Source organism: Perognathus longimembris, chromosome 7 (assembly GCF_023159225.1).
Source record: "Perognathus longimembris pacificus isolate PPM17 chromosome 7, ASM2315922v1, whole genome shotgun sequence".
NCBI classification, from domain to species: Eukaryota; Metazoa; Chordata; class Mammalia; order Rodentia; family Heteromyidae; genus Perognathus; species Perognathus longimembris.
In genome coordinates, this window is record NC_063167.1 from 55,681,207 (window position 1) to 55,707,143 (window position 25,937).

Below are 25,937 nucleotides of genomic sequence, written 5' to 3' on the forward strand. Positions count from 1 at the left end.
CTAGGCCATATCCCCAGCCCCTCTCATTGTGTTTTAAATCTAACACCCACATATCAGTGAGACCATGTGCCATTTGTCTCTCTGTTCTTGGCTTATCTAACTCAATATGATTTGTTTTAGTTCCATCCATTTCCCAGAGAATGCCATTATTTTATCTTTTCTAATGGCAGTGTAAAATTCCATTGTATATAGGTATCACATTTTAAAAATCCATTCATGTGTAGTGGGGCCTCTGGGTTGTTTCCATATCTTGGCTATTGTGAATAGTGCAGCAATGAACATGGAGGTGCAGGTGTCCTTGTCATATCCTGGTTCCTGTTATTCAGGGTAGATTCCTAGGAGTGGTAGGGCTGGATCGTAGAGTATGTCTATGTTTACTTTTTTTGAGGAACCTCCAGACTGCTTTCCAGAGTGGTTGTGCTAATTTACATTTCCAGCAATGCAGTTGGGTTCCTCTTTCTCTGCATTATGGGCATATCTTTTGAAGCAGTAATGACAAATCAGTTATTTAGAGCTATTCTCTAAGTACATTTGTTGAATAAATAATGCTGCCATCAGAGGAAAAGCAATAGTAATTTATACTAATGGCTCAGATTTTTACCATCATAGTTATGTAAATTTCAGTGATCAAAGTAGTCATAACTGGAGAAACGAATTAACATATACAGAGCAAAGTCACAGTTGAAATGTAGATGTGCAATGTGCATATTGTCCATTACCTTTCAATAAGCAAGTTAAAGGATAATGTAAATTTATGAGAGAAAAAGATAAAATCTTAATATCTTCTGCAAAAGCCATGAAATTTAAGAATCTTCTGAGCATAGGTGTAAATATTATTGTTCAAGAGGTGCTTTTCCTACCGGAATCATGATAAAAGCCCACGTTGCTTTTTAGTTTATAAAAGTACTTTTTTGGGGAGAGAGTTGATACTGGGTGAGCTCAAAGCCTCATTCTTGCTGGGCTGGTACTCTACTACTTGGACTATGCTGATAGCCTATAATGTGCTTTTTATATATGATTTCTTTTTGAACTTGTGCAATGACTAGCTTTACTAATACCAGTTCATGTGACAGGCCAAGAGGCTAAATAACTTGACTAAATCCACTTAGATTGGAAAGACAGAATTGGGACTAGATTCTAGGCTACTATCTCTTATCTATTATTTTCTTTTATTGCCCTTAACACTTTTTTTTTTTGAGGATTGGGAATGTGGCTTACTGGTAAGAGTGCTTGCCTAGCATTCATGAAGCCCTGGGTTCAATTCCTGAGTACTACATAAACAGAAAAAGCCAGAAGTGGCACTGTGGCTCAAGTGGTAGAGTGCTAGCCTTGAGTAAAAGAAGCTCAGGAACAGTGCCCAGGCCGTGAGTTCAAGCCCCATGACTGGTAAAAAAAATTGTTTTTAGACAGTGTCCCACTCCATGGCTGACACTGGCCTCAATCTTGTAATCCTTTGCCTCTTGAGTGGTGGATCACAGGTGAGCACCACCACACACAGGTTGCTTTTCCTTCTGCCCTTCTGTTTATTTACCATTAGGAAGATAAGATAACTCTTATCTAGACATCCCCTCATTTTGGCTGATTTTATTAAAGGAATTTTTTCTTACCTTTTTATTTTTATTAAGTAGTTGTACAAAAGAGTTGTATTTCCATAAGTCAAGTTATGAGTATACTGTTTCTTTGTCAGTGTTACCACTTTCATTTTTCTCCCCCCCTCTTGTTCCTATCCTCAAATTACAAAGTTCATTTTTGGCATAAGGTGCATTGAATATAATGACTACATTTGCTCACCCTTCTTCCCTCCACTCCTATGTACTGTGTACATAGTACATGTCTAGTATAAGTTTTGTCACATCAACAAAAAGCTAACTAACTTATCCTCTAACATTCAAAATGTTTTAGGCCCATTATTACTTAAGTGCAAGAAAAATGATTACAGTGGCTAGTTCCCTGAGTGGACAGGAGAAAATAGTAAGACACAAACCATAACATGGACATTTTTTCTTTTTATGATAGGCATACCTAAGCTATCCTGGCTGTGTGTAAGCCACCAGATTTTGGAAACAATCTGATCTGAATGATAACCTCCAGAGGTAAGGTGAGGTACAGGTGAAAGAAACATAGATGTCACAGAAGAATAGCAGGGAAAACAAAAGGCAACAATAGAGAGCAGGTTGAAATTCCTCCTATCTAATAGTAAATAAAAATATTGCTATGAAAGTAGACAGCCCATCTGAAAGTTCTTCTGTACTTGAAGTGCTCATAAACACATGAGAGCATTTATTCAACATAACAGTAATCATACATGGCAGTAGCTTTTCTTTAAACATATAGTACACATGCATGCACACACATTTGCACCATGATAATATATTACTAGCTTCAATTTATGTGCAAACCCTTTTCAATCTCATATTTAACTTATAGGAAGAAATTCTTCTCTCTAATTCAACAGGGTAGATATTTATTTCACATCTCCAATGTGCTTTTGTAAGAATGAACTACGGCTGGAGTGTGTAGCTCAGTGGTAGACACTTGCTAATCATTCACAAGGCCTTGGATCCAACTCCTGGCACTACCAAAACAAACCATTTTTATGTGATTTATCACTGACTGATCTTAAATTGAGAATGCCATGTGCTTGTGTATCAGATGGGGTGTTTTCAGCTGCAAGTAACAAACACAAATTGACTAACAAACAAAAACGAGTAGACTAAAATAAGATCATTTATTATTATTATTTTTGGCCAGTCCTGGGGCTTGGACTCAGGCCTGAGTACTATCCCTGGCTTCTTTTTGATCAAGGCTAGATCTGTACCTTTTGAGCCACAGCACCACTTCCTGCTTTTTCTGTTTATGTGGTGCTGAGGAATCGAACCCAGGGCTTTGTGCATGCTAGGCAAACACTCTACCGTGAAGCCACATTCTCAGCCAATATCATTTATTATTTTATATAAAAGATACCAACTGATTTTTCTTTTCTTTTTTTTTTTTTTTTGGCCAGTCCTGGGGCTTGGACTCAGGGCCTGAGCACTGTCCCTGGCTTCTTGCTCAAGGTTAGCACTCTGCCACTTGAGCCACAGCGCCACTTCTGGCCATTTTCTGTATATGTGGTGCTGGGGAATCAAACCCAGGGCCTCATGTATGTGAGGCAAGCACTCTTGCCACTAGGCCATATCCCCAGCCCCTGATTTTTCTTTTTGGTTTGCCATTCTTAGCTCTGACATCTTCTTCAGCTGGAGGAGATAGTTGTGGAAATTTCTAGACCAATTCCAGATAAGGCAACATCCAAAAGAAAAAAAAGAAATGGTTTCTTCCACTGTTTCTGTCTTTCCCTGCCTCCCTCCCTCCTTTGTTCCTTCTTCCTCTTCCTTTCTCCTTCCCCCTCCCTCTCATTCCCTTCCCTCCCTCTTCTTCTTTCCTTCTTTTTTTGGTGTTACTGGGGCTTTGAACTCAGCCCCTTGTACCAAGTGCTCTACTATTTGAGCCACACTCTTAGCCTTCTTTTGCTGAGTTTTTTAAAAATTTAATTTTATTGTTAAGATGATATGATTACAGTTACATACATAAGGTAGTGAGTGCATTTTTTGGTCAAACTTGTTACACCTCCCTCATTTTCCCCCCATCTTCCCATCCCCCTTATCCTCTCCCCCTACCCCCCAGTTGTACAGTTAATTTCCAACATATTATCTTGTGAGTATTGCTGTTGCATTGGTTGGCCTTTTTTCCTTTGTCTCACCATTTTGATGTTCCCTTTCCCTTCCCTAATTCAGATAAACATATATACAATACCCAGGGTACCAAAATCAAATACAGTGACAATAGGGGATAAACCATAGGAAAGATAAATGAAAGAAAAAAGAAATAATTTCACACTTGCTGTTATTTTTCCAATAATGTTTTATGTTTTTGCATGGGAATGGTCTTGGTTGATGACCTTCCTTTATATGGTCTTCCATATAATTAAGATTACAGATTATTCCACCAGGCCAAGCTTGTTAGTTGAGATAGGGTCTTACTAACATTACCCTAGGCTGCCCTTGAACTTCCATTCTCTTGGTCCCCATCTCCTCAGTACTGGGATTGCAGCCACATGTGGCCATGCCTAGCCTCTTTCAGTGTTTCTGTCTTAGGAATGCTAACAGTCTCTCCTAGAGGATTCCTGGAATGCATATTGTATTGGCCAGCATGGCCACATCCCTTCTCCTAAATCATTGTCTAGATTAGCTAATAACTTAGGTCTGAAATAAGACATATAATCACTTTCTTCCTAAGTACAGTAAATGGAAGTTCTAGATATCTGAGAGTTGTGTTCAGAAGGAAGAGGAGAGTTTTTAGGTAGGATAGAGAATGGAAGGGGAGGAGGCATGTCACTCCAACAGCTTCTTTTCCCCAGAAGCCCTAGTTGAGTCATTCTTGATTTCTCTGGACTAAATTGGGTCAGGAATGAGATATTTATTGATTTAAACCTAATCAAGCTTCAATCTTCTTGGAACTGAGGGTAGGGCTACTCCCACTCTCTGATGTAGCTTAAGAAGGAAAGAAGCTTTCAAAGAAATACCTTGGGGAAGAGGAATAGCTAGCATAAAGATTGATAACCAGCCACAACAATAAAATATCCAAGCCTTCATTGTGTGTCAAAAAGCAATAGCTCATTGTGCTGTAGTGAGGTGTCTACCAGGTTGGGGGTCACTTGTGTATAGGGCTGTGATGCCCATTATCCAGCACAGAACTTGGTAAAAAGCAAATGTCCAAGGAGTATTTGGTGAGTAGATGAGTGAACACAAACTGCTAAGTATTTAGAAGGTGTTTTTCAGTTCAAAAATAAATACAACTGGGTGCTGGTGGCTCATGTCTGTAATCTTAGCTACTCAGGAGGCTGAAATCTGAGGAGCGTGGCTCAAAATCAGTCTGATCAGGAAACTGTGAGACTCTTTATCTCCAATAAATGAGCAAAAAGCTAAAAGTGGAGCTGTGGCTCAAGTAGAGTGGCAGACTTGATCAGAAAAAATTCAGGGACAGTGCCCAAGCTCTGAGTTCAAGCCTCAGAATCAACACACACACACACATACACACACACACACACACACACACACACACACATCTGTGAAGATGTATTTGAATTTCTAGGCCTTTATGACACACTGAGAGATAGATACATTGATAGCTGTGTTGTTATTGAATGCTGGGTGCATATTGTCAAGGAGAGAACTGATCTAATGTCCTGGAACTTTGGTTCCCCTCTGCCCTGCAACAGAGGCTCTTACTCTCCCTCCCAAGGGCCATCACATATCCGCAGGTTTCCGTCATCACTCTCCGAGGAGGGCTCCTCCAGCCTTGCCTGCCAATATCTGCTGCCTAGAACAGACTATTAGTCTGCAGTGGGGAGGAAGGGGGGGGGGAGGGAAGCACCATGGGAGGAGGGTTCTACCTGCAGGAAACGTAGGATTTGCTCTGCACTGTAGTGTGTAATTATAAAATAAAGAAAAAAAAGAAGGAAGCAGTTTGGTGGCTGAAGGCTCAGATTGTGACAGATTTCCACTTTGGGGGGCTTTCCTCCTATTCTGCTATACAATCACTGTGTTTTAATCTTTTATTTTCTATTTAACTATAAAGTTCCTTAATGGTAGTGGTGTTTGGATATGCTATGAATATGATTGACAGATTCACAAAAAAAGAGAAAGCTGTTTTTTCTTCTACTCATTGTGATTTTGAAAAGTTACTTTTTCTCTGTGTATTTCTATTCCCTATGTCCATGCATAATGGACTAATTTTGCAATTAGAAATAGAAGCCATTCATGGCTTAACTGACTTTTTATTCCCTAGAAGTGATAGTTTTCTCATTAGGATTTTGCAAAACTCACTAACTTCAAGGCTTATTATGTTTTTCCAGTGCCAGGAACACAGGGAATTAAATGAAGACTAATGAAAACCAGGAAGGGAAGAGGAAGGGTTGAGGGCATGGGTTGTTCTGAACCCTGTGGACTTTTCCCTTGCTTCCTCCCTAGCTCCTTTTACATCTCTGGGGGGTTGGCTTGAGCTCTCAGGACTACCATGAGCCTTTCACTGTATAGTAAAGAAAATTGTATTTTGTAAAGCACTTCTAATTCAAGCATGCTTTAACATGGCCTGAGAAACCATTTGATAACTAGTAATCACATGCTCTTTTTGAGCTTCATGTGAATTTTGGATGTGTTAAGGGTCAGTGTTCTGGTGCAGAGATGGAGATTGAGGGCTGAAGTGGGGCTCTGGGAGGGAGGAAGGAAGGTGCTGTTTGGGTGTGGTCTGAGTCCACTGTGATTAAAGTCTTGGTCCTCAGGCTGGCACTTTGGGGAGGTGAGGGTGTATTGAAAGATTGGGGCCAGTCCTTGCAAGGGATTGTGGGATCCCAGTCTTTTTCTGACTTCCTGTTTGGTTTTATAAGTTCCCTATCCCTACGTGTTCACAGCAGTGTACCTCACTAAAGGTCAAGCAAATGGGGCCACACATGTTGGACTCTGAACCTCCTCCTCCTCCTTCTCCCCCTCCTCCCCCTCCTCCTCCCCCTCCTCCCCCTCCTCCCCCTCCTCCCCCTCCTCCTCCCCCCTCCTCCCTCCCCCTCCCCCTTCTTTTTCTGTCCTGGGGCTTGAACTCAGGGCCTAGCACTGTCCCTGAGTTTCTTTTGCTCAAGGCTAGCACTCTACTTCTTGAGCCCAGAACTACTTCTGGCTTTTTCTCTTTATGTGGTATTGAGGAGTCGAATCCAGGGCTTCATGCATGCAAGCTCTCTACTGCTAAGTCACCTTCCCAGCCCAAATCATCTTCTCTTTATGTCTTTGGTGCCTCAGGTACTTGGTTGCAGTATCCTCCAAGCTGATGAATACAGAAGAACTAACAATATCTGGGCTCAATAAGGCTTTGAAAAACAGAGTCAAAATTCCATTTAGCCACTTGGCTAAAATAGGCATGTTAAATTTTTCTCCTTTGATTTGACATATAAGATATTTTTAGGCAGTACTGGAGTTCGAACGCAAGGTTTAGTATTTCATGGGCAGGAGCTCCACTGCTTGAGCTCTGCCTCCAGCCATTTTTCTCTGGTTATTTCTGAGATCAAGGCTTGTTTTTTGCATGGTCTGGTCTGGACCTATTTACATTTCCTATGGTAGCTGAATAACAAGCATACCACAACACCCAGATTTATGTGTTGAGATAAGTGTCTCATACACTTTTCTGCCTGGGCTGGCCTGGAACCTTGATCCACACTCTCTCAACTTCCCATAGAGCTGACAGGTGAGTGTCTACTTTTTGTTTGAGATGAGGTTCTTACGAAGTTTCCCCCCCTGAGTTGTCCTGGAGACTCAATCTTCCCGATTGCTGTGATTTTGTTTTTAAAGATGGGTTTGACAATGAGGAAGATATTTCCCTGTTGGATATTGACCTAAAACATTTCTTTTCATTTCCAGATCTTATATTGCACTTTAAACACTCCTAAAGTTGACATGAAAAGACTACTTGGAGGGCAATTAGGTCTTGAAGATTTCATATTTGCTCACGTGAAAGGATTAAAAAAAGAAGTGAATGTGTATAAATCTGAGGATTCACTAGGACTCACCATTACCGACAATGGTGTTGGCTATGCTTTTATCAAGGTAAGTTAAAAAAGAAAAAACAAACCATGGTGACCTAATTGAGTATAAAATTTAGGAAAACTGATCACATCAATGTAAATTAAAAATGAACTGGATGTGATGATCTATGTCTGTAATTCCAGTACTTGGGAAGTGGAGGCAGAAGAAAGTTTGAGGTTGGTCTGGGCTATGCAGTGAGACCTGATCCCAGCAAAACAAATAAAAATCAAAAGAAAGGAAGATCAGAGATGATCTTGGGTGTGAGAGCTGGATCTGCCCAGCCATGATGTATGAATTGGTAATGCTTAACCTTAAGAAAATGGAGATCCAGGTAGCTGGATCATCTCCGGAGGATGAGATTTGAGAATCCCAGTTCAAAGCCAGCTGAAATAGTGAAGTCTACAATACTTACCTCCAACTAACCACCGAAAAGCCAGAAATGGAGTTGTGGCTAAAGTGGTAGAAGGATAGTTTTGAGCAAAAATGATAAGGAACAGTGCCCAGCCACTGAGTTCAAGCCCCAGTACTAATATAACAACAACAACAACAATGAAAAGAAATAAGAAAATAAAAAAGAGAAAGAAGGATAGGGAGGAAGAGAAGAAAGAAAGAAAGAAAGAAAAAGTGTTTGAAAGGCATCATTTTTGTTGACCCTTTCCTTGGATTTCTTTCTCTAGCTGAACCTCCCACTAGAATTTAGGATTTACTGAGAAGGATAGCTGGTCGTGTCCCTGTAACCTGCTGTAAGGCTGGAGCTCCAGCAAAAGACCACTTCTTGGCTGATCTCTAGTAACTTATTGTTACTTCTTAAAAAATATTCATTTAGGTTTTTTTTTTTTGGCCAATCCTGGGCTTGGACTCAGGGCCTGAGCACTGTCCCTGGCTTCTTTGTGCTCAAGGCTAGCACTCTGCCACTTGAGCCACAGCGCCACTTCTGGCCATTTTCTATATATGTGGTGCTGGGGAATCGAACCCAGAGCTTCATGTATGGGAGGCAAGCACTCTTGCCACTAGGCCATATTCCCAGCCCCTCATTTAGTTTTTGAGATAAGCTTATTTACTTATTTTAAAGTATTTTTCTTATTAGTAGTTGTACAAAGGAGTTGACATTCAAGACTTACTGTTACTTCTAACTGCACAGGTTTTTGCCAACCTTATTTACTTCTTTAAAAATGTTATTAAAAGATCAGAACAATATACTTATTTTACTTAGACATAAGAGTGATGTGAAACTGAAAAGACAAGAGAAAAATGTTTGAAATAGTATAGAAATGATAACTAAAGAGAAAGAAAAATAGATATTTCTTTAAAAAGAATTTTATTGTAGTGAGTACAGCTGTCCCTCATGTCTGTGGTGGAATTTCTCCCAAGTCCCTGGCATGCTGAAATCTATAGATGCTTACTTACTTAATATAAACATTACTTAATATAAACATTATAGCATGGTTATATAATTTATGCACTTTGTCCTGTACATTTTAAGCAGTCTCTAGATTACTTAAAATATCTAATGCAATATAAGTGATATGGAGACATGAAAAATGTCCATGTATGTTCAGAAAAGGTGCAACATTTTACATTTTTGCTATGCTGCCCAGGCTGTCTATGAACTCCCTGGTTCAAGTAATCCTTAGGGCTGACTAGAGTAATAATAACAATTGGCTTATATAGAACGCTTACTATATAGTAGACACTTTGCCTGCATTTTCTCATTTAATTCTACAGCAGTTCTATTTTTCTGATAATATACCTTTCCTTTTTATTTACTTTGATGTTGCAGTGTAACACATTTCCCTGTAAAGCTTAGTGAGTACTTATGCATTAACACCTGTGTAGCTACCACAGGATTCATGGAAATCGCATTTCGACCACTCTGAAGGCTTTGCCACCAACACCTTTTGTCCCAACATGGCCACCATTTGGTCCTCTCCTACCACAGGCTTGTTTTTTGAAGTATACATAAACACACATTATGTCCTCTGCTGTATCTGATTTCTTTTCAACACAATGTCTATGGGCTTCACCTGTGGTGGGCCGTATTAGGAACTTCTGTTTTACAGATGTAAAAACAGAATCAGGAAGATTCAACCACTTGCCTCAAATTATGCAGCTGGACAAATTCATGATCTGAGTCTATGAAATCTGACTGCAGAGCTAGTGCTCCTAGGTGTGCTCAGCTAAGAATCACTGAAAGCTTCAGGCAACATGGTATCTATATGCCTTTGTTTTCTCTAAACCCTGATTTGGTGACACACTGTCATCATTAAAGCAATATTCCTAGGGAAGTTATCTTGACTGTAAACAGTATTGCAGTTTACCCCTAGAAGTAGTGGCTATTTTTAGTTCTGCCAAAGATATGAGTGTGCTTCTGGTTGAGCATGTGAGCTAATGGAAAATGTGTGAGTTGAGACAGTCATGTGGGCTAATCCCAGGGAAGCTCAGGACATGAGATATATCAGCAGTGCCTTTTGAATGTCAGCTGAGGAGGCTTGAGAAGGTTTGCAAACGTGTGTGGAGTTTTTAGACGTTGACCTGCGATGTTCAGAGATTGTGTTTCTACTTTTTAAAATATGCCCTTTCAGATATGTGCCCACCTCAGAGAACTCATCACCAGCTCTGGGAAGACAGGGCATGTTGACAGCAAAGGAGAAAGAAGGGCCAACGTAGAAGTCACTTTATTCTATTCTATTTTATTTCAATTTTTGTATTGTTATTATAAAGATGATGTGCAGAGGGATTATAGTTCTATAAGTCAGGTAATGAGTAGATTTCTTTTTGGACTCCCCCCTCCTTCCCTGACTCTTTCCATTTTTTTCTTAAGGTCACATTAAAAGACAGAGTCTTATAATATTGTGGAAATTCTTGATAATATTTTAAAGAATATATGGTTAAATATATGTGGGTTTAAAAGTAATTCTCTATGTTTCATATGACTGTGAAAATGCATGATTTGTAAACAGGAGCAAGATGCTACTGGGTCTACCTTGCTCTACCTCTTGTTATAAGTCTGTATTTAAAAGCTCATCTATCAGAGGGAATGTTTTGCTTTTAGAGATGGGTATTTTCCTTTGTTTCATGTTTGGAGAAATGCTTGATTTGAAAGCATTGTGGTACTGTTCTAAGAAGCAGCATAGGGGAAAGATGTGGCTGAGTTCAATTTGTTTTTACTTTTTTGGTGTTGATACTGTAGATTGAACTCAGGGTCTGGGCACTGTCCCTTAGCTTTTTTGCTCAAGGCAATTGTTGCACCACTGGAACCACAGCTCTACTTCTGGCCTTTTGTTGGTTAGAGATAAGCATCTCACAGACTTTTGTGTCTGAGCTGGCTTTGAACTTCAATTCTCACATCTCAGCCTCCTGAGCAATAAGATTATAAGCATGAGCTACTGGCACCTGGCCAAATCATTTTACTACTTGAAATAATTCTATATTTAAGAAAGGTTACATGTACAAAATAATAACATACAAATTTATCATTTACCTAAATGTCCAATTGTTATCATTTGTTACATTTGCCTTGCTTTATTAATCTCATATACATTTATGTATATATGTTATAGTCCTTTCACCATTTATATTTGAGAGTATAATTAGTAAGGACAGAGTGTTCTCTTATATCTGACTATAGTACAGTGACTGAGTTCAGACAATCCAGTACTGATACTTTGAAACTAACCTGTAGGCTAGATTGCACTTCTATCATATATCTTAGCTAATGATGTCCATACCTCCACCCCATTACAGGTCTGATTTAGGATCATAGTTTTCATTTAGCTGACCTGTCTTTCTCATCTTATAAGTCCTTAGCCTTTTCCAGGACATCTCTTGATCTGGGGATGTGTCCTCATATTGAGAGGCAGGTATGCATTCTGGGAGGGAAATAAAAGGGCCATTTTCTAGCCTTAGTTTATCACATCAGCAGGGACATGACATTGACCTGCCTTGTTATTTGTGATGATAATTTTTATCACTTGTCTAGGGTAGTGTCTAATGGTATTTTTTACTTCAAAGTTACTATGTTTTTTTTTCTACCTTTAATATATTGTTGTGAGAAGATTCTTTAAGATTATGAAAATGCTTGTTCCCCTATACTCCACTGAGCTGATATTTACTGGACTCGCTTGCCTGAATCAATTTTTCTTATAATTGCTGAAAAATGATGGTTTTTCCACTAGCTTCATTTATTTTTTGTGCCAGACCTGGGCTTGAACTCAGGGCCTAGGCACTGTCTCTCAGCTTTCATGCTCAAGGCTAGTGCTCTGCCACTTGAGCCACACCTTCAACTCCAGCTCTTTGGTGGTTAATTGGAGATGAGAATCTCATGCACTTTCCTGCCCAGGCTGGCTTCAAACCACATTCCTTAGCAGCTAGGATCTTGAGTAGCTAAGATTATAGGCATAAGCCACAGGTGCCTGAACACATTCATTTTTTATATATTACTTTTTTTGGTTTAAAAATTTTCCCTATTAAATTAACTTATTTAGAGACAAAGTCCTGCTATATAGCCCAGGCTGGTCTCAAGCTTCCTATTCTCCTTCCTCAGCTTCCTAACAGTTGGAATTATAGGCATGCACCACTTCACCAGGTCCTTTGGGTTGGTCTTTACACATGTTTTGATTTGCTATTTTAATACTATAAGCACAGGACTCCACTCCAAGTGGCTCTACTGCCACAGACACAGACAGTCACAGACACAGATACACACACACACACACACACACACACACACACACACAGAGGGAGAGAGAGAGATAAGTGAGGGAGGGACAGTGTAGAGGAAGGAAGGGAGTGGAAGTTTTTCCAAATTTTATATCAGCTCTGTTTTAGAAGTAGTTCTATTATTATTACTATCATCTTGGCCAAGCCGTGTTATATCTGTTTTAGTTATTGTTTATTATTGTTTTATTTATTATTATCCTTCCTTCCTTCTTTCATTCCTCCCTTCCCTCCTCTCTCCCTCTCCCTCCCTCCCTCCCTCCCTCCCTCCATCCCTTCCTCTCCTCTCCTCTTCTCTTCCTTTCTCTCTTTCTCTCTCTCCTCCTTCCTTCCTTCCTTCCTTCCTTCCTTCCTTCCTTCCTTCCTTCCTTCCTTCCTTCCTTCCTTCCTTCCTTCCTTCCTTCCTTCCTTCCTTCCTTCCTTCCATCCTTGTAGTACAAGGGTTTGAACTCAAGGCCTGATATTCTACCACTTGAGTCACACACACTCAGCTCAGTACCTTACGGGAACAATGAATATTCCCCTCCTAGTTTTATTAAGAAGCAGTGAATGAGAGATCTAACAGTTTATAGTGGTGTGTGAATATTAGTTACTATGAACAAGGGTTGAGGACAGTGTTGGAAAGCTCAACGGTGCAGGTCTCAAATCGCCAAGTGTGGCTACAGGGCACCCGGAGTCCTGTTCTAGGATTTAGGAACTGGGAGGATGCCACCCTGGAGTAGTGCTTATATTTGTGGTGAGGGCATAGTGCTAGAAATGCAGAGGGTGAGTATAATGGAGGCTTCTGTATCATCATGGCTGAAAATAGTTGGGAACCTCTATGTTGAATTCCTGTCTTTTCCCAAATATCCAGTAAGCTGCCTTCTGTTGTAGCCTCAGTGTCATAGCCAGATGAAAGTCTCAAAGGGAGTGAAGAATAATGTAAATGATTGAATAAACCTGGTAATAGCATGGCTATCTTTTTCCATGCATTAGTCCTTCAGATTTCAATCACAACTCTTAGCAATATTATCAATCTCTGTCCAGTTATTGCATGATCGTGAAAATACATTGGACTTCAGAAACTTATCTCCATTGCTCATTCATTCATTTAACATACTTAGGAGGCTGAGGCTAGTATAAACTAATCAACGCCTACTTTATTTATGAATTGGGCCCACCTCCTGGTGTTCTTTAAGTTTCTTATGTTGATTTTCCGTTCTCTTCTTTCCAGAACTTTATCTGCTGCTAGTTGCATTTGCTTTCACTTTTCTCCCCGGCTACCTGGATTCTTATCCTGCCTTTTATTGTCACTTTTGCCTTTTCTCCATCAATCTGGGCACTTTTCTGCGACCTGTATAGCTGTTCATAGACTTGGGCAATGATAGATGGCTATTATTCTGACTTGTGATTTGCTGGTAAGGAACGTGCATGTCTTTTAAGTCTTCTACCTAATTAACTTTATGTAATGCTTATTCAAAATAAAATAAAATAATAATTCTTAAAAACTGAAAATACATGGTGGGACATTGACATTTGCATGATCCAATTGATCAAATAGGTTAAAGGTATATTAAGAGGTGAATTAGAATAAAAAGAACAAAGTTGAAGGGCATATGTGGATTTCAAAAACTCTTTGATGACTTAAGAATGGTTATATAGCATTATTATAGGTTTCTTCTTCTTCTTTTTTGGTCTTTGATCTGCTATTTTATCTTGCTTCTTTTTTGTGTGTTTATGTGCCAGTACTCAGGACCTTGTGCTCTTGTTTAGCTCTTTCTGCTCAAGGCTGGTTCTCTACCATTTGAGTTACACCTGTACCGCCACTTTTTTTTTGCATTAATTGGAGATAAGAGTCTTAGATTTGTGTACTCAATATAGCTTCTACTCAGATCTTAGCCTCCTGAGTAGCTAGGATCACAGATGAGAGCCACTGGCACCTAACCTTAATCCTGTTTCTTATTCTGGGATAGTTCAGTACTGAGTGGCAAGTTATGGTCACCTCCTAACTAATGAACATTTCTAGATTAGGAACTTTATGGCACCTTATAATTAACTGTAATAATAAGTAACAATCTCTGTTGAAGTAAGCATTAATAGATCATTTGCATATTGACATGTTAATGGTCAATGTGTAATTAAATATAACAATATACATAAAACTTGGGGATAAAAATATCTTGTGACTTTTGGTACATAATCATATAATTTATCATTTTAAAGTGCCCAGTCTTTTTCGATTTGTCTTTTCTAACATGCTGATGACAATATTGTAGAGATAGTGGGGTAAGTACCATGGGTCAACTTGACACTTGATGCATGGTTCCACGGATTAAGATGTTACACCTCTACACTTCAAAGCTGGGAAGCATACATGATTTCATGACAAAGCAGTAGCAGCTCCAGTATGTCTAGCCTGCCCTTCCTTCCCAGGAAGGATTTGGGCATCCTGAGGCATACTGTGGCCTTTGTCCTGCCTCACTTTCCATCACTGTGGAGCAACTTGTACATCCTGTTATCCTGGCAGGGTTTTCTGGAGTTCCTGTGTTTAAAATTCTTTCAGAAATTCTTGGTGCCCTGGTTTTCACCTTATTTTGAACCTGCAGGACAGAGGCATTGTGGGGAAAATTTAAGAAGCCTACCATGATGGCATACATCTTTAATCCTAGCATTCAAAATGGAAATGTAGAAGGACTGTAAACTCCAGGGTAGTCTGGGCTATATGGTAAAACCCTGTCTCAGCTTCTACCCACCCTCATCAAGAAGGACCAGCTAAGGTGGGGTGCCACTGGCTCATACCTGTTCATAATCCTAGCTACTCAGGAGGCTGAGATCTGAGGATCAGGGTTCAAAGTGAGCCCAGGCAGTCCATGAGATTCTTACCTCCAGTTAACCCCCCTCTCCCCACACACAGAGTCACAATCGCCACAATCATTCATCACCCTTAGAGACTGCCAAATTAGTTGACCTTATTTTCCTGTTAGTTATTGGTCTTCTTATCTATGATCATAACATCCAAATCTTTTGAGTTATAATGAAGACTTGGAAAATGTAGCCAGTAGAAAAAGTTCAAGCTCTGTATGTTTATTGTGGGCATTGTGTTTAAATGATTCAGTGCCATTTATCACTGTGTGAGCATTGGGCTAGGCACAGGACATATAAGGATGAACACACAATCGCTGACCCCAAGGTTATTAATGGACAGCAAGAACTAAATGAACAATCGTACTGTGCTCTGTTGATTCTTGTTGATCTTCCTAAAGCTCAGTCTTTCGTACCTGTGATGTGAGAGTCTCATAAAAGTTTTAGGGTTCAGTGAAAAAAACAAATGTGAAATGCTTAACTTAGAGCTCAATATGTAGAGCAAAAATTACCCAGGAAGATAAGATTATCACTGCACTCATTCTTTGAGGAGTGGGTTGGGAGATGTCAAGAAAAACTTCCTAGAGGAAATAGTCACTTTGAATGACACTGCAAACGACAAATGGTTATTCTTTTTGCTTCATCTTTAACTGAGCATTGTTTTTCATTGCAAATGTCAGTGTATATGTATCTGCATGTTCACATACATAAATACCAAGACCAAGAAAATGTCACACAACTGTATTTCATACTATATTATCACAATTAATTATTTTTTTTTCTTTCAGAGGATTAAAGATGGTAGTGTTATTGACTCTGTTAAAACTATCTGTGTGGGAGATCATATTGAATGCATAAATGGAGAAAATATCATTGGGCAGCGTCACTATGAAGTTGCTAAGAAGTTAAAGGAATTAAAAAAAGAGGAACTCTTTACCATGACATTAATAGAACCTAAGAAGGCATTTGGTAAGTTGTGTGTGTGTGTGTGTGCACGCACGCGATCACAGTATGGTGTGGTGATTATGAGGTTTATAAAATACATTTCCTCTGGTTTATCATTTTCTTCATTTTCTTTTTGTGCTGGGTTTGAACTCAGAGCCTGTGCACTCTCCTTCAGTTTTTTTTTTTTTTTTGCCAGTCCTGGTGCTTGAACTCAGGGCCTGAATACTGTCCCTCGCCTCTTTTTGGTCAAGGCTTCTTTTTGCTCAAGGCTAGCACTCTACCACTGGAGCCACAGCACCACTTCCAGCTTTTTCTATGTATGTGGTGCTGAGGAATTCACCCCTGGGCTTCATGCATGCTAGACAAGCACTCTACCACTAGGCCACATTCCCAGCTCTCCTTTAGCTTTTTGCTAGTGCTCTACCACTTGAGCCATACCTCTGCTTCCAGCTTTGTTCTTTGGAGGTAAGAGTCTCATGGACTTTTTAGCCCAGGTTGGTTTCAAACTGATCCTCAGGTTTCATCCTCTTGAGTATCTAGAATTGTCTAAGGGAAATACAGTACCTGTGCTTTTAGTATATCATCTTATCTAATGTATCACTTTAGAATACAGAAAATGATAATCTTATTTATAAGAAAAATAGCAATTAAAGGGAGAAAAAAGGAAAAATTGCCTTGACATTGGCATTAACGTTTTCTTTTTTTCTATTTGTCATGGAGCTTGAACTCAATGCCTGGGCACGGTCCCTGAGCTCTCTTGCTCAAGGCTACTTGTCTGCCACTTTCTGATGACTAATTGGAGATAAGAGTTTCACAGATTTTCCTGCCTGGGCTGGCTTTGAACCTTTATCCTTAGATCTCTTAGCTTCCTGAGTAGTTAGGATTTCTGGCGTGAGCCACTGTGTGTGTGTGTGTGTGTGTGTGTGTGTGTGTGTGTGTGTGTGTGTGAGTGTGTGTGTATGCATGTGTGTGAGTCCTGGGGCTTGAACTCAAGGCTTGGGTGCTGTCCCTAAGCCTTTTTGCTTAAGTCTAGCACTCTATAACTTGAGCCACAGCTGTCTTGCTTTTTTGGTGCTTAATTGGTGATAAGAGTTTTGTGGACTTTCCTGCTGAGCTGTTTTTGAGCTGCAATCCTCAGATCTCAGCCTCTTGAGTAGTTAGGAATGCATGCTTGAGCCACCTTGGCATTGACATGTTCTAAACAAATATTTGGAATTATAAACTGTAAGACTGTACTTGAGGTAGCTATTTTAGTTTCTGAAACTAGCTTGTATACTTTTCATTTTGCTGAACTGAATTTTTTTTTTCATTGAGATCCTTAAACCACAATGACTGTTTAGGGATCTCAGCAGCAAAGATTTTTAGTTTCCCACAGAATTGGTATTTAAAGTGGTGTGTGTTCTATTTTAAGGACTGTTTTCACCTATACTTTTCCTCTATTGGCTTTTAGAATTGGCAGCCTGGGGCAGGATGAAATTACTCTGTCTTTGGTGTGACATCTGTACTTGCCTGGTTTTAGCCATGGCAGCTGTATTTCAACTGTTGTTGAAATCTCCAGGGCCATCTCATCTACACGAGAATGTGCCAGCCTCTCCTTCACTCCCCAGCACTATTTTAATAAGCCAAATAAAGGCCTAGTGTTCATCTGTGTTAAAATATCTTTAGCAGAATCATCCCAGGCCCTCCCTGACTCACCAGTGACCCCACCCATGCTATGTCCCTTCCTTTGCTCACAGGACACGAATACTTCTTCTAGTTTGTCTTTTATCTTTCATGTTATTTTCTTATGGTGGTTCATGAAAGAAATTGCATTTTTCCTTTGTTAGCCAATAAGAGACAAATTCGAGCTACCTTTGAGGCATTAACTTTTCTCTGCTCCCACATGGTTCTTTGCCATTGAATGGAAGTACAGCACAGATTACATATTAGAGGGGAGGTGGGGGCATTTCTACAGAAGTTGTCCAAAAAGGATACTTCTACCTGTGCTGCAGATGGACCACACTAGGCCCCACCCCTGTTATTCTCCCTTCCCCCAACACATACACACACAGACACACATAGACACACAGACACAGACACACAGACACACAGACAGACAGACAGACAGACAGACACACACACACACACACACACACACACACACACACACACACACCAGGCTTGGAAGTATGGCTCAAGTGGTACAATGCCAGTGGAATAAGTGAGAGGTTCTGGATCCTGAGTTCAAGCCCTGGTATTATAAAAAGAAAGAAAAGAGAAGAAAAGCCTGCTTTTCTTTTTGCATCTGGGATAAGGCAAGATTTGTTACTCATTTGCTAAACTCATCCTAGTGTTTAGCTCTTTGCCAGGGAGGGAGGATACATCAAGAGTTTTTTAGAGGTACCAAATCTGATTACACTTCCTTCAATTCTCTTTGTTTCTTTCTTATCTTTTGCTATGTCTACTTCCTTTCTTCCTATGTTTTCTAGCATTGTCAATGACTTTTTTGCAGGTCCTCAGGCTTAAACTTGAGCCACAGGTCCATTTCCAGCTTTTTGATAATGAATTGGATATAAGAGTCTTATAGATGTTCCTTCCTAGGCTGGATTTGAATTGATATCCTCAGATCTCAGCCTCCTGAGTAGCTAGGATTACAGGCATGAGACACTAGTACCCAGAAAATTTATTTATTATTATTTTATTATTATTATTTTGAGACAGGGTTTACTATGAATCCCAGGGTGGCTTCAGACTTGATATTTAGCTTCCCTTGAATTTGTAGTTCTTGTCTTAGTTTCCCAAGTGCTGGGATTACAGAGTTACAACACTGCATGTAGCAAAGAATTTGCCATTTTGGATTCTTACTAGGAGAAAGAACCAATCTAAGTGAGGTAGGATTTTCTCTGAACTAGTATAGCCCACTGTGGCTGAAGCTAGTCATTTCAAGGATCTAAGCTGTCACAAATGGCCATAATGTGTCATGTTTTGGAAATTTCCTACCTACATCCTTAAAGATTTAGCCACGGGATGCACGTTCACTATATCTCAAAATGCAAGTGTGCATTGTTTTGCAGTGGCATAACAAGAATTGCGAGCATGACTTTTTTTATAGTGGGCAAAGTATCCTTACTGCATGCTTCCATTTTTATATTTTAGGCTTATGCTCTAGGGGCCAGTGTATGTAACAAGATTCTTTGAGACTTATAGAACAAATACTGTGTAATTTAAGGACAAGCATTTGTTGGAAAACTGCTAGGGAGGTCTCAAACAAAGATGGAGTTTATCAAGTGTTGGGGAGAAAAGAAATCTTCAGAACCTTTAATAACACTTGTTTAAAGGACTTCCTCAACTTATTTTCTGTCACTCAATTCAGAATTTAAATTCCTAGGAGAGAAGAGAGAGCTGATTAGGTTAGATGCCTGTCTTGACAGTGGGGAGAATAAGTTACATAATGGATAGGCTTACCGAGATCACACAGAATGGTGAGGGGGATGTTTCATTTTAAAATTTTCCTAAGTTGTTCCACCTCATGTCATAGGTACGGGAGGGCTGGTTTCCTTTTGACTTTGAATCCAACTGTAGTGTTCTCTTGGGACTGGAACAAGGAGGAGCCAGCATGTTGGATAATGCAAAGGGGAGGAACTATAGTACTGAGGAATAGGAAGGAGAGAGGCTAGCATACTGAGGAATGTCTACATATGGAGGAGATGGCCTTGTAGATGGCCTTTATACAAGCATAGAAGAACAAGTCACTTGTCCCAAGAGCAGATGCTCCACTGTAATTTTCCCAGGTTGGCTTTGGGTTCTAAGGGAAGAAAAAAGGCCATTATAAATGTACCTTAGGATCTTCTGTGCTGCATACATTTTAAAACCAATTTTTTTTAGCCAATGGATCTTAACCAGTGTGTTTAGAACACAAAGTAGAATTCAGTTAAAAATATCACTGTGAGCTGGGTGCTGGCAGCTGATTCCTGTAATCCTAGCTACTCAGGAGGTGGAGATCTCAGGATCATTTCAAGTTAGCCCAGGGAGAAAAGTCTGTGAGAATCTTATTTCCATCTAACCAGCAAAAAAATCAGTAGAGCTGTGGCTAAAGCCAAGAGATAGCATCATGGACATGAGTAAAAGACCCAGTACCAGCGCGTACACATGCACACATGCACACACACACGCACCCACACCCACACCACATGCATGCACGCAAACACGCACATACACAAATCCTAGTGCTTTGTTTCTAGGAAGCACATTGTTTGTTACAAATGTGTTTCAGGGTGACATTGTCCACAAAAAATGTACTCTTTACCTGAGTTATCTAACTGTTACTCCTCTGTACATCACCTTATAATAAAACAAAAATATTTTTTTTTTAAAGCACTTATTGCCTGGCTCCTGTGGCTCACGCCTGAGGAGGCTGAGATCTAGGATCACAATTGGAAGCCAGCTAGGATAACAAAGTCTGTGATACTCTTATCTCCAATAAACTACTCCGAAAAGGTTGGAAGTGGTTCTGTGGCTCAAGTGGTAGAGTGCTACCCTTAAGCACAAAGAGACTCATGGCCAGCATCCAGGCCCTGAGTTCAAGCCCTGGGAGCAGCAAAAAAAAAAAAAAAAAAAATCACTTAGCATAACAAAGCAAATATATATGTGTTTTAAATATATATAGAAATATATTAAATATATTAGACATTATATATTTAAAAATATTTATGGTTCTTGATAGTGGAGAGAGCAGGCTACATAACTAACAGGCCCACCAAGATCATACAGCGCAGTGTGAAACACTATTTGAAACACATTTGTATTAAATAACTAAATATGTATCTTTGTATTTGTATGAATTTGTTGGTGATAGTATTTCATGTATTTCTTACTGTGAATCATAACAAAACAATTGAAAAGGACTAGTGGAGAGGACTTCCCTACTAACATTGGTAGTTTAGTGGGAAATCTTTCCCATACCTCCCATGGTTTCTCTGGCTTTCTGATCCAGACTTTCCTTCTTCCAGCCTTGTGTTGCTGGCAGCCTGCCCAGTCCTTATCAAGTATTGGCTGGAATGTCTCTAGAGGTATTTTTTTTAGGGCATGGCTCACTTCCTTTCTCATTTGCAGTAAAAAGGAACATATCTTCACAGTGAGCTCAACCCTGAAGGTTGTCCTGTAAACCTAGATTTTTCCCAAGCCTGTGAAAATCCATTCTTCCACTTATATGACTTTAAGACCAGACCTATCCAACTCATTTATTTTTGTAGGAGACCTGTTAGCTATAGAGAAATGAAGCTTTGACTCTGTTTTGCTGAAATAAGTCTTGACTTCATTTCTCCTGGAACTTTGTCTAATTTGTGACTTTTGCCCTGGATCAAAGAAGGTTATGGAAAGAGACCTGAAATATTTCTGTGCCTCACAATCAGAAAGGGAGTTGAAAGAAAAAGTTTACTTCCTAAGAGATTTGTTTTAGGGGCTGAGTTTTGCAACAGGTCAGTCATGTCTCCTTTTAGAGGGTCCATTTCTGGGCTGTGTATCCATGAGAATAGGATGTGAAGTATGTGGAGAGCATCTCAATCCTTTGAGTCATTCACAGCTGGAAATCTCAGGCCTTATCTTCCCCATTCATCTTAAGTGATGGATATACTCCTTTTAAAGGCTGAGTCTATTTGATGGAAGCAGATGCAATTTGGCTTCTAAGTCTTATTAGGCTTTTAAAGACAGATTCATGCTATTTCTGGTGAAAATAAATTTCATTAACATATACATTTATTACCTTTTCATATAGTCTGATTTCTATAGAATATGCTGGACTTACTTCTATAGAATATGCTAGGTAACTAGTATGAATTATTGTCATGAAGTGTATAGGCTCTGCCAAGTACCAGCTGTGTGATAATGGGTTAGTCACTTAATCTTTCTGTGCTGTTGCTTTCTCATACAAAAATTAAAGAGGAAAATAGAGTGTATTACATAAAGCTGTTGTGAAGATTAAATGATCAAATGCATGGACAGCTCCATAGAACAATCCCTGTCACATAGTGAATTCTCAATAAAAGTTAGTTATTAGGCCGAGTGTCAGTGGCTCATACTTGTACTTCCTGCTATTCAGGAGGCCAACATCTCTGAGGATTGCAGTTTGAAGCCAGCCCAGGTAGAAAAGTCCATGAGACACTTATCTCCAATTAGCCACTAAAAAATCAGAAGTGGAGCTGTGGCTCAAGTGGGAGAGTGCTAGCTTTGAGCACAAATGTTCAGAGTCAGCTCCCAGGCCCTGAGTTCAAGTCCCAGGACTAGCACATATATACACAAAAAGTTAGTTATTAGTCATCACGATTGAGCTTTTTAAACCTCAAATCTGAAATGTTTCTACATCTCAAATTTCTTGAGCACTGGACCTGATGTTGTAAGTGGAAAATTCCACATCTGATCTCATGTGATGGCCAATGTCAAAACCCAGGCTCAATACAAATACTGTATGAAATGACCTTCAGGCTGTGTGAAACATAAGTTAATTTTGAGTGCAGAATTGGGTCCCTTTCTAAGATGTATCATTATGTATATGTGAATATTCCTAAATCCTGAAACACTATTAGTCCTAAGCAGCTCAGATAAGGAATGTTCAAAGGGGTCTATCTTTATGAAGGTGTACCTTTTTCTTTAAGGAATGGTTCTAGAAATAAAAGAAATGCACATGAGACAGGAAGATGATGTGGGTGAATTGATGATGAACAAATATGAGTTTAGAACTCTGGTGCTATGTCAGATTCTGTTAAGATAGATGCTAATATCACATCTCATATCAAATAATGAAATACGTCAATATATCGTAACAGCAGCTACTGTTTACTCTTCTAAGTGTATTCTAAATAGGAAATCGTTCTTTACCATCATCCTGAACAAAAGCAACTCGCTCAAGGTCTTAGGAAGTGAAGGAGGGAGATCTGTAGTCAGCCTCCAGTGCCACCTGGCTGGAGGTTATTTGGGTGAGTCTATGCATTTGTTGTCTTCAGGGAGCTTGTGTTTGTATAAAGAGATAAGTATCAAGTTACCATAGCTCATGCCTATAATCCTAGCTGCTCAGAAGGCTGAGATCTGAAGATCACAATCCAAGGCCATCCTGGACAGGAAAGTCTGAGACCCTTATCTACAAGTAACCCCCAAAAAGCTGGACAAGGAGATGTGGCTCAAGTGGTAAAGCACTAGCCTTAAGTGGAAAAGCTCAGGGACAGCATCCAGGCTCCCAGTTCAAGCACAACTACTGGCAAAAAAAGAAAAGAAAAAGAATCAAGTCATTCTATTAGTCACAGCTATTGTTTATTGAACACTTACTAGGGGATTTAGTGAGACAGTGAAGAGTGTAGACTGATCCAAACTGCTTGGTTTGATTCTTTCCTTTTCTGCTTATTAGCTATATGAGCTAGTATGTTACTTAACTCTGCTTCTTTACTAATCCATAAAGCATTGTGAAGATTAATGAGCTAATATATGTACCATGCTTAGAATAGTGCTGGACACATACTGTCACATAAATGTTAGCCATTGATGCTTGGATTGGCACTATGATGGCCCGATTTAATCCTTATGCTGTTCCAATGATGGTTTTTCCAGATAAGTAAGCTGAGGCCTTGAGAGTTAAATAAGGTCACCCAGGGTGGACTGAAAGTATAAGGCTATCACAGCAGCCTTTGAATGATTTTTGTTGTGTGGTACTTTCTCTTTGGAATGTAATTCAGACTGTGATTTTGACTGTAACAGAGTTAAAGCAAGTGTAGTTTATCAGAGAGCTGATGGATCCATCATGATTGGGAGGGGTCCTGAGGCTTGTAGAGTAGTGGGGCAGGAGGAAGTAAGATTGAAATGGAATTTTCCCAGAGAGAAAGCTGGGGGACAGATTGTTTTGAACAGATATGGCCAGTGTCTTCCAGTGAGAAGTAACAGGACATCTGTGAAAGAATGACCTAGGGATGTTAGAGCCATGATAGATGTGCCCTTGGCATCTGAGGTAGAAGACTTCCCTCACCCTGGGCTTGGCCTGCAAGTGGACACACTGGTTTGGACAAAGAACTTTAGGGTAGGGTCTACTTGTGGTATGTGGAATGCATTTTTGGTCTGTAAACCCTGGGCGGGAGAGAAAGATTTCTAAAACAGAGATAAGACTGAAAAATTCAGTGTGATATTAATAGGGTTTCAAGGACAGATCCAATTTGATGTCCTTCTCCCTTGATGTACTAAGGATGGAACTCAGAGCCTGGAGATTGCAAGATAAACACTCCAGTACTTGAGCCATACCTCCAACCTCCTTTGTACCTTGATTATTTTTCAGATTGGGCTTCTATTTATGCCCAGACAGACCTGTATTTCATTCCTCCTATTTCCTGCCATTGTGCTTCCCCCATAGCTTGGTAACAGGTTTATGCTGCGGTATCCAGCAATCTCTCTCTTTTTTTTGGCCAGTCCTGGGGCTTGGACTCAGGGCCTGAGCACCATCCCTGGCTTCCCGCTCAAGGCTATCACTCTGCCACCTGAGCCACAGCGCCCCTTCTGGCCGTTTTCCATATATGTGGTGCTGGGGAATTGAACCGAGAGCCTCATATGTAGGAGGCAATCACTCTTGCCACTAGGCCATATTCCCAGCCCCCCAGCAATCTCTTGAACTTTGCATTCCTGGATTGGCCCTGAAGCCTGTTGCCCCTGTCTCTGCCTCCCAAGTGGCTAGGATTACTAGCTTGAGTAACTGTGCCAGCTCCAATTTGACATCTCTTATATCTATAATTGTAGAGTTAAATTTAGAACCTGCTCTGGAAATTTAAATGAGTATTCAGAGAGAAGCAGGAGTAGGCTGGACTAGGTGGGAAAGATTACAGGAGAAAATTGCACTTGCATTTGGCCTTGGAGGATTCAAAGGAAACTACATACCAGGAAGGAAGGTTTCCTCAGGGAAGCATTCAGGACAGTGAAGAGACTAACTCTGCAGGAACTCTAGCAACCAAGGCTGCAAAAGCAACTAAGGGCCACATTAGGAAGAGCTCTGAAAACTAGGTGGATTGTCTGAGCCAGTTTTGAGAGTCTGAGAAGGACTCATTTGTATACTAGAATTTAAAATGATGGGATGAAATAGAATTTTGGGAATGAAGATCAGAAGAATGATGTGGTTCTATCTGGCTAAGGAGCAACCATGTTTGCTATTACTGTAACAGCTTTGGAGGAAATGACAAGGGCCAGGACTAAGAGTGGAAATTCCAAGGAAAGGAAAGGGTCTGAGAAATTTTGGAAGGGTAAAACCGGGTTGGAGATAGATGGATGATACTGAGTAAAGGGAAGAGGTAGGAGACTTCAGAAGCAAATGTCACTCTTAAGATCTCTGTCCAGAAGCCTGGTATGATAATGATACTGTCATTATAAATGAGGCAATTGGAATGTGAATCAGCTTTGGGAAAGTCAGGGAGAGAAGTTCAGTTTTTAGATTCATTGTGTTTTATCTGACAGGGACAGTCTTTTAAGTATGCTTTAAAGCATGTACAATGACAAGTTTGGTGATGGAAGGTCATGTTGTATAATCATCTTTTTGCATAATAGGGTTTCTTCTGGCCTATATCAGCTAGACAGTGGTTTGGTATTCCTACAAAGATATGGTGGGGGAACATGATTGAAGTGCTAATCTTTTTTTCTCCCGATAAATTATTATTAGTCAAGTGCTAGTGGCTCATGCCTGTAATCCTAGCTACTTGGGAGGCAGAGATTTGAGGATTACAGTTTGAAGCCAGTCTGGGCAGGAAAGTCTTTTTTTTTTTTTTTTTTTTTTTTTTTTGTCAGTCATGGGGCTTGAACTCTGGGCCTGGGTGCTGTCCCTGAGCTCTTTAG

General features: G+C 40.0%; 1 protein-coding gene across 1 annotated transcript in view; it reads left to right on the plus strand.

The window, feature by feature from the left end:
- Gipc2 (GIPC PDZ domain containing family member 2) overlaps window positions 1-25,937 on the plus strand; it is an 83,147-nt gene that overhangs the window by 31,799 nt on the left and 25,411 nt on the right. Inside the window, exons 2-3 of the mRNA XM_048351640.1 lie at window positions 7,443-7,628; window positions 15,953-16,133. Coding sequence (XP_048207597.1) covers window positions 7,443-7,628; window positions 15,953-16,133 — 367 coding nt within the window. The remainder of the gene's footprint in view (window positions 1-7,442; window positions 7,629-15,952; window positions 16,134-25,937) is intronic.